General features: G+C 40.6%; 1 protein-coding gene across 1 annotated transcript in view; it reads right to left on the bottom strand.

Moving 5' to 3' along the window:
* Positions 1-8,679: 8,679 nt before the first annotated feature.
* LOC148945352 (zinc finger FYVE domain-containing protein 26-like) overlaps positions 8,680-9,822 on the bottom strand; it is a 39,112-nt gene continuing 37,969 nt past the window's right edge. Inside the window, exon 8 of the mRNA XM_089099016.1 lies at positions 8,680-9,071. Within this exon, the coding sequence (XP_088955142.1) occupies positions 8,680-9,071 (392 nt within the window). The remainder of the gene's footprint in view (positions 9,072-9,822) is intronic.

Here is a 9,822-nt window from a genome sequence, read left to right as displayed (position 1 = left end):
AGGAGTTGAACTGAAGTCGAACTTTAAGATATTCGGCTTCAAGGATTTTGAAGATATCAATTGCCCGCTGAAGGGTTCGGCTAAGATTCAGAATGTCGTCCGCGTAACATACCAAAGACAAGTTAGCAGATGACAGAATCAGCGAAGATGGACATTGATCTTGTGCATCAAGGACATAGTTATTGAAAAGGTCGGGAGAGGTGACTGCTCCTTGACGCGCTCCTTTCTTGAATGGAACTAGTTGGGTGCGCGGAATGGGAGTCAAACCCTTGTCAGGAGGTAGTTTCAGTCGGATCCGTAATCTAGAATACAGATTCCTGAGAGAACGAATGACAGCTAGATTCAGCCCACGATTACCGGCCTTCAAAAGCATCGCAGCATGGGTTAGAGAGTCGAATGCACGTCTAATGTCGTGTCCTGCCAAAGAAAGGCTCTCTCCAGAAGATTCGGCATCTATCAAGACATTAGCAACGACTGTTAAGACATCAGCAGATCCAGTTCCTCGCTTGAAGCCGATGTGATGCGGAGGAGTTTATCACACTTTTTCAATTTCCTGCATAAAGAGAAACCCGAAGAGCTTTCACAGTGACGTAGCTGCAGTTATCGGACGGAATGCTAAACATGGAGTTTCAGATTTTCACTTTTTAGAAATGGGACTCAGATCTCTGATGCAGAAAGAGGCAGGAACAATCCCTTGGGAGAAGATCATCTGCATAAGCAGAGAGAGATGTGCCACGAGAAGTTTACCTCCATGTTTCAAGTGGATCACACTGACTTAGTCAATGCCCGATGAGCCTTTCCATTTGAGTCTACAGATGGCATCTTCAACAGATCGGGTACTGACGATAAAATCCTCATCGGGATGAGAAGATAGAAACTGATCTAAGGCAGCCTCGTAAGATTGTTCGATGGAGGGGTCAGGAGCTGAGAACTCCGATTCGTAATGGGCATATCATTCATCTTCAGGGATGTCGGTTGGGGATGGTGAAGAAGAATTTTTTGCAGAACGAGAGACAAACTTGAAGATCATATTTCTATCTTGTTTGTCACGGGCAGAATAATGATTGACTAGATTTTTCCGATGCCAAGCCAGGGCCTTAGAAAACTTTCGCTTCGTAAAAATCCGTATGCTGTTCACAAGACCCATATTCGGACATTCACACTCTTTCAATACTGAAAACCAAAATTTTGCTTGAATACATGAAATGACGAGATCTGGATTTGACGACCACCCGGGAATGATTCCTTTACGAATTTATTGCAAAGGAACAACTTGTTTTTCTGCGAAGTGGAGAGCATGGCAGATTTCTGTGCAATATATATCTAGACAAATCGAAACCTCTTTTTGAGGTAACTGGAGTGACTTCTGAAGGAGATGAAATGGGACGCTGATTTTATTCAGGACTGAATCTACTGACTCGATGAATAAGGCTTGATCAATTTTCGAAAAGTTACGATGGTGTCGAGGCGCTGAAGGAGCAAGAGGTGTGGATTGGTGACCAGAAGATGGTATACTGACAGAGCAAGTTATGGAAAGATGATCAGACAACTGATAATCAAACACAACCTTTACTATATCCGCTCGCAAATCTGACGATACTACAACGTGGTCCAGGTTGGAAGTTCGCGAGGACGTGTGAACATACGTAAAATCGGACGATTTATCTAAAACACACAAGAAATCACTAAATAAGCCCTTAACTAGTGTTGTACTCGGTGAAGCTTGAGAATTCGGCTCGGACAGATTACAATTAAAGTCACCAGCTATAATGCAAGGTAAACCTAAGTGTCGAATTTTGTCTATACATGAACCTAGTTTTTCACAAGATAGCGCAAATTTACGCTCAGACTGGTCATTATTGTAGTCTGTGGGAGGATACACACTAATACACACAGAACAATCCACTCTCACAGCTAGATAATTATTATTTGCTTCGAAGATACTAGAACGGAGAGCTGATTTCACAAATGTAATGAGTCCACCCGAGGGTCGGCCTCTATTATTCAGCTGTCTAGCGGTTACATAATAAGTTGTCATATCCTCAAGCTCAAGTATGTTCAGACCATGTTTAGTAACAAAATTTTCCTGGAGACAAATCACACTAAACTCAGAACAGAGGCTTTCCAGAACCGGAAGTTTATTAATAGAAGAGCCGTTTATATTCCACAATAAAAGAGTTAGTGACAAGGTCATTAGTTTGAAGGTTTGCGCTTTTTCGGGAACTTCACACTATAGCAAATATTACCCTGCTTCTTACAACCAACGCAAAAGGCTGCCTTCTGACACGGGGTATCGGACGTAGATTTGTGATCGGCGAAGCCGCATTTGAAACATAATGAACCGTTCTTACAATCTGCGGCTAGGTGACCGATTGCGTGGTAATTAAAGCAGCGCCGAGGTAAGAACACGAACTCGTCGACTGGGAGACGTTCATATCCGATTGTCACTGAGACGTTGAGTAAGGTATCAAGGTCATTTCGTGTCGGAAAGTAGACTTTAAATGTTCGAGACTTGCCACACTGTAGGGTTTTATTGCACTTGGGGATTAGCTGTTTAAGAGACTGTTCGTCTAGATCCTCCGGCACTCGTATGATCGCAGCTAAAAAAGCAGGTTCCTTGAGGGAGAAGTTGAGCGACGGTTTCGCACGTTTAGCTGCATCCACTATCTGGCTCGCGGTTTGCTTGGAACGAACCACGAGTTTCCACTCGGTATTAGAGCGGTGTAACTCGGTTATATCGCCGTCTGGACATGGGCACAGTTTGTCGATAAATGCTTTGCTTTCGCTTGCGCATTTTAAGTATGTTGGAGGGTCTTTGAGTATCACAGAGTAAAGCGGCCTCGGGGGTGCAGTTTGGGACGATTGAGATTTATCTGGCAGGGTGACTGTAGAGCGGCTAGTATTTAGCATAAATCCATCCAATTTTCTGGAGAGTTCGTTTACTTTGGACACCACTGTAGCTTGAACTGCCTCACCGATTGCATGTACTTCGCACGGACTAAATACAACAAATTTCGGGATCGGGACATTTTGCTTTGCCGCAGAGACTAGCGACTTGGCACATATGAGTAATGTTGTCCTCACCTTTGGCATACGAAACCATCCGGCTTTGAATGTCCAACTCGCTGTGAAGGGTCTTTTTAGCTTGTCTGATTGTATCATGTTCGAAATAGTTTACTGCGCTTTTCACAATCTGATCGAATTTCACCCCTTCAGTGAGTGATCTGCTCAAAAAGTTCAAAACTGGGTTGAATAACAGCTTTTCAGTCATCACTTTCACACAAAACAGCCAAAGTCCACTGAATCACACAATACTAGGAACAAGGGAATCGTTGGGACCCGCTCACCAATTCCCCGCAATTTAAGAGTAACTAAATACCGGCAGGTACATACGGCGCTTGCGGCAGGAATCCTACCCTCTTCTGCTTATTGCCTAATATATGTTATCAGTATCGCTGCTATGCACAAATAGTACAATCCTCAAAGGTAATTAAATCTTTCTGTCTGAATCTCAGTACTTACTAAGTCACTAAATCCCAAGGGAATTTAAGTTCAAGCTGCAAAAATGTCAATAGCAAGTAAATAAAATAAGCCGATTATAAATCTCTGTAGGAAATCGCACAGGTTGAAACCTTACTTTAATAAAAGGTTAATGTCCAAAAGCAAGGTGTTAACACAACGAACTCTCAATCAAGACTGATATGTTTTTTCGTCTCTTTTTCGTCTCAAAATTAATATGTTTTTTCTTCTATTGGATCTATGTGTCTAAGGTTAAATTAAGATTTATTTTCTGTTACATTATTTTTGCATAGGTCGCACTTCTGTTCTGAATTTTTCCGTAGAAGAGAGAAAGTTCTCTTCTGAATTTTTCTATCGAAGAGAAAAAAGTGACACTTCGATTCTGATTTTTTCTTTCTTCAAAGATATATTCCAGTTCTGAGAATCACCAAAGAAGATAAAAAAGCTACCCTTCAGTTCTGACTTTCCTCTGGAGTTGATATCGTACCCTAGAAATAATGGAAACAAAGAGGTAGTAATGCACTAAAATATTTTTATTGAAATAATTACATGATTAATATCATCATAAAAAATGAACATCTTAATTATACTCATAAAATACTTCATGTTTTTTCTCCAGATGTCAAATATTTCCATTTCAGGGGTATACACAACTTTTAACAACCTCGTCATACATTTCACTGTCGATAAAACCAATTTCATGGACTTCATCCGTTGGTAAACGCATTATGGTAGCAGTAACGTTTGCTGATGCTTTGCTTTTCATCAATTCATCTTTATATTCCTTGGTGATATTGTCTTTCAAAGCCCTTTTTGCAGTTTCAGGGTCTATTACGTTATCATTTTTACATAGATAGCAGTTTGGGCACATAAATAAGATATGGCTTATGATATTGGTAGAAGAGTACGCCTACCTTCATCTTGTCTTCTGTTGAATGCTAATACTAGAAAGATGGGATCTATCAACAGGTAAAGTGTTACCAGTATCAGTAGCAAGAAGTTGGCCTTTGTCATCAACTCAACGTCTTATGTTTGCATTTTCTTTGAGCACTATCATCTCAGGAGAACTCGCTCTCACGTATCGACCATTTTGACGATGGAAGCTTTTGGGCGCTCTAAAGGAATTTAACTATTTGCTGTCATTACAACGCACGCATACATTTACAATAAGGTCTCAATTAATTCTTGTTTCATAGTTCATTATTTCCCTTTGTCAGCATTCAATACTACGATAACTTTATCACGAACACACACTGTCTTGAAACATTTCATCTTCACCTTTTAAAATAAGATATAAGTGCTTATCCTTCCAATGTAGAAATAATACTGCTCACAAACGTACAATAAACTATCTATTGTCGATGACCAGCCATAGATTACCATCGGGGCAGCCATATAAAAAATCCTGGAACCGGTGGAATTCGGAGCTGAATTGGTGGGATTGGAACAATGAAATCGGTGGCAGAAGTGGAGGATCTGAAACTGACGGAACTGGAACTGTGGAATCGGTGTCAGAAGTGGCGGAAATGGGTCAGAACTGGAACTGGGCCGGTGGAACCGTGGGAAAATTCCTTAAAGTTGAAATGGTCCATTCTAGTTTATAAGGTTATTTTTGCATTCAAATGGTTGAAAGTTCCTAAGAAATGATACTGTGTCAGAGAGTGCCACGGACCAGCAATTGTGGACCACGGTGGCGTGAACTGCAATGGGGACATCACAATGGGGATGGCTTGCGAAAACACAAACAAATGGATTTAAAGCATAATTTTTATCAAGAAATTCCTAAAAAATGCCTTAGTAATGATAATATGTATCACAGGGTTGTCACGGGTCAGCTACATATTGCCATGGTGATATGAATTGACATGGTGTATCACGGAGGGGCGATTGCGAACACACAAACTAATGGATTTAAAGCACAATTTTAATCAAGAGAATATTTATAAGGTTATATACTAAATTTGATTGGATGTATTTGGGTAAAAGAGGACAGGGGGGGGGGCGAGTTGCCCTCTGGTAACTTTTGACTCTCAAAATGGGAACTAGAACTTTCAATTTTTCAATCAAATAAGCCCCCTCTGAAGTTCATACGACCACCCCTTCCATAAAAACCAAATATATCCCCATAGCATAACTTAGAACGCCTGCCCATAAGCTCTATGCGGTTGTGTTAACCCTGGAGTCTTTACTATCTGATGTTTCAACTAATTTTAACAAAATGGCTATCGTAAAATTTTTATCCAATGGGTTTTGGGAAAAAGGGTGACAAGGAGGGAGGGCTAGTTGCCCTCCAATCTGTTTTGACTCCTAGAAAGAGAACTAAAACTTTCAATTTCCTATGAAATAAGCGCGCTCTGAAGCTTATACGAGTATCCCTTCCGTAAAAATCATATATGCCCCCAGGGCATAACTTATAACGCGTACCCCGGGCTTTGGGGGGTTGTTTCGACCTCAGAGTTTTGTTATATGATGTTTAAACCATTTTTAAAAAAATGGCTATCTCAAAATTTATGAAAAAATTTAACGGCTATCTCAAAATTAGGGTATAACTTGCAACGCGTGGCCCCATGCTCTGGGGGGTTGTTTCAATCCCGGAGTTTTTGTCATTTGATTTTTGAACTAATTTTAACAGAATGGATAACTCAAAATTTTTATCGGTCGGGTCTGGGGAAAAGGGCGTTGGAGGGCTAGTTGCCCTCCGATATCTTTTGACTCTTTAAAAGTGAACTAGAAGTTTCAATTCCCTATCAAATGACCCACCTCTGAAGTTTGTACGAGAATCCCATCCAGAAAAACCATATATGCCACCAGAGCATAACTTTTAACGCCTGCCCTCGGACTCTGGGGGTTGTTCCGATCTCGAGGGTTTATGTTATCTGATCTAGTTGCCCTCTGATCCCTCTTGACTCTGAAAAAAGGCACTAGAACTCCCAATTTCCAATCGAATGAGCCCCCTCCAAAGTTTATACGATCACCCCTTCCATGTGAAGTGCCCATGGGAAAAAAGTAATAAATAATAAATAAATAGTAAAACGCTGAAGCTTTATGGCCTCTACTATAGGCAGTGCTATTGCATTGCCTCTGAAAAAATGGAACTAGAACTTTCAATTTCTAATCATTTGAGTCGCCTCCGAGGTTTACACGACCATATCTTCCATAAAAAACCTTATATGTCCCCTGGACACAAGTTACAACCCTTCCTATGAGATGGAAAGTTTATACGACCATTCCTTACATAAAAGCTTACATGCCTCGGGGGAATAACTTTAAACATTTGCCCCAGGGCTCTGAGGATTCTGCCGGCCTCGGAATTTTGTTATCTGAATTTTGAACTATATTTAACAAAAGGGCTATCACAAAATTTTTATATATGTATGTTCAACCGGAGTAGTTTGTCATCTGATCGTTGGACAATTTCACACTTAATGGCCATCTCAAAATTTTTATCGGATGTATTTGGGGGAAAAGGCGTGGGGGGATAGATACCCTCCGATCAGTTTTGATGTCTCTTAAAAAGGTAGCTAGAACTTTGAATTTCCAATGAAATGAGCCATCTCTGAATTGTATACGACCAACCCTTAAATAAAACCTTATATTCACCCGGGGCATAATTTAAAACACTTGCCCTCGGACTCTGGGGGGTTGTGTCGACCTAGAGTTTTTGTTAACTGATCTTTAAACTATTATGGATAAAATTGCTGTATCAAAATTCTGATCGGACGTATTTGGGGAAAAGGGTCTAGGGGGGGGGGGGCTAGTTGCCCTCAGATCCCTTTTTACTCTTAATAAGGGCACTAGAAATTCCAATTTACAATCAAATGAGCCCCCTTTAAATTTTATACGAACATCATTTCCACAAACAAACTACATGCCCCTGGGGCATATTTTACAACACTTGCCCCCGGGTTCTGGGGTGCCGTGTTATCCCTGGAGTTCTTGTTATATGATCTTTGGTCTATTTTGAACAAATTGGCGATATAAAAATTTGAATCAAGCGTATTTAGTGAAAAGAGGGTTGTGTGGGGGGGCTAGTTGCCATCGGGTCACTTTTGACTCTTAAAAATGACATTAGAACTTTCAATTTCTAATTATTTGAGTCCCCTCCGAAGTTTATACGACCATCTCTTTAATAAAAACTCTATATGCCGACGGGACATAAGTTAACCCCTTCCCCTGGGCACTGAGGGGGGGGGGTATATTGACCCCAAGTTTTTTGTTATCTGATCGTTGGACTGTTTCAAACAAACTGACTATGTCAAAATTTTGATCGGATACATTTGGGTAAAAGAGGGTTGTGGGGGGGGGGGTGCGGGTAGGTACCCCCCGATAGCTTTTTACTCGTTATAAGATAACTAAAACTTTCAATTTCCAATCAAATGAGCACAGCTGAAGTTTATACGACCATTCCTTACATAAAAACTTACATGCCCCGGGGGAATAACTTTAAACATTTGCCCCAGGGCTCTGAGGATTGTGCCGGCCTCGGAATTTTGTTATCTGAATTTTGAACTATATTTAACAAAACGGCTATCACAAAATTTTTATCAGATGGGTTTGGAGAAAAAGTGCGTGGCGGGGGTTGCCCTCCGATCTCTTTTGGATCTTAAATACTGAGCTAGGATTTTCAATTTCCAATCAAATGGTCCCACTCTGAAGTATACACGAGCACCCTTTCCATAAGAACAATATATGTCCCCAGGGTATAACTTACAAAGCCTGCCCCCGGGCCCTGGAGGTTGCGTTGACCCTGCAGTTTTTGTTATCTGATCTTTGATTTATTTTTAACAAAATGGCTATCTCATAATTTTTATCAGAACTTACACTTTTCGGGAACAAAGTCGTGAAGGGATGGGGGGTAATTTGCCTTCTGATCACTTTTGACTTTTAAAAATGGCACTAGAACTTTCGATTTAAAATCGAATTAGACCTTTCCGAAGTTTATACGACCACCCCTTCCATATGACGTGCATTTGGGATAAATAATAAAACATTGCCTTTACTGTAGGCGTCGCTATAGTGTTGCCTCTGATTCCAGAGACAGATCGAGAGGACAGATCCGCCATCTAGTACATACAGAGGTTCATCCAAACTTTTAAGTACGCAATCTGTCTTTGGTTGCAGATCTTCAACTTCGCGCCAGATCGTATTGGCAACCGCTGGTTAGTCCGCCAACCGAAATAGACCTTTCGGCTCAAATGACGAAGGTGGCGGGAAGTAGAGTTCGTACTTAAAAAACGTCTGGAGTTCTTTATCTGAACTCTTTGCAACAGTGACCAACCTCTGAAACATCAAAGCAGGGTCAACGGTAGGCAGTTCAGCTGCTGACTTCAGGTTACTTTGCACTCTCATAGTAATAGCAGTTGTTTTCTTCTTGAAAGTGTAAATGTTTGCATGTTTTCCAGTCATATCATTCAGGATTTTCCCTCCTGTTGGTACAGCCTTGTCTACGTCCACCTGCTCACTCACAATCTCGCCAGTTAATATATTCCCGAGAAATAGCTCCTTTGTGAAAGGTGGAAAATCCAGGAGAAAGTGGACAACCTTTTCAACATCTTTAAAGACACGTTTGCTTGACTCATTTTGCTTGGGATTAATCGGGACTCATTTTGCTTGACTAAGAATCGCAAGTGTTGGGTAATGGTCTTGGCATCTGTGTAAGAACTTCGGCATGACTTGTGAAAACAATCCCCCACAACAGCCGTCACATCAGTTCGTTTTTGCTTTTTACTTGATTCGTTTATGCTCCTCGCTCCTACTAGTAGAGAGGGGTCAGGAGGTACAAACAGAACCACGTGGTTTATGGTTTTCTCAGTGAGAATGAAAAAACAGGAATTTTCTCACTTGAAAAACCATGAATTTTGTCACATTTATGGTTGTTTTCATGGATGGTTATGTGTGTTGTTCGATTTATTTGATGTTTTTATTGGATGTCAACATCAAATTATGGATGTTTTATGGTTTTTGTCAGTGAGAATTTGAAAAACATGAACATTGTCACATTTATGGATGTCAACAGCAATTCATGTCTGTTTTATGGTTTTCTCAGTGAGAATGAAAAAACAGGAATTTTGTCACATTTATGGATGTCAACTGCAATTCATGTCTGTTTTATGGTTTTCTCACTTGTTGTTCGATTTATTTGATGTTTTTCATGTCTGTTTTATGGATGATCCAGAAATAGTATTTGATGTTGTTGTTCAAGCCAAATGTTATGACTTTCCCGGAAACAGTTAGATTACGTGTTTCCTTCTCAGCCAATCAGCGAGTCGGATACATCCTCCTTCTCAGCCAATCAGAGACTTG

The sequence above is a fragment of the Artemia sp. Qi Xiang Cuo genome, chromosome 13 (genome assembly GCF_049724085.1).
Source record: "Artemia sp. Qi Xiang Cuo chromosome 13, ASM4972408v1, whole genome shotgun sequence".
NCBI lineage: Eukaryota > Metazoa > Arthropoda > Branchiopoda > Anostraca > Artemiidae > Artemia > Artemia sp. Qi Xiang Cuo.
The sequence above is the reverse complement of the archived record's forward strand: the minus strand, read 5'-3'. Positions and strand labels throughout refer to the sequence as shown.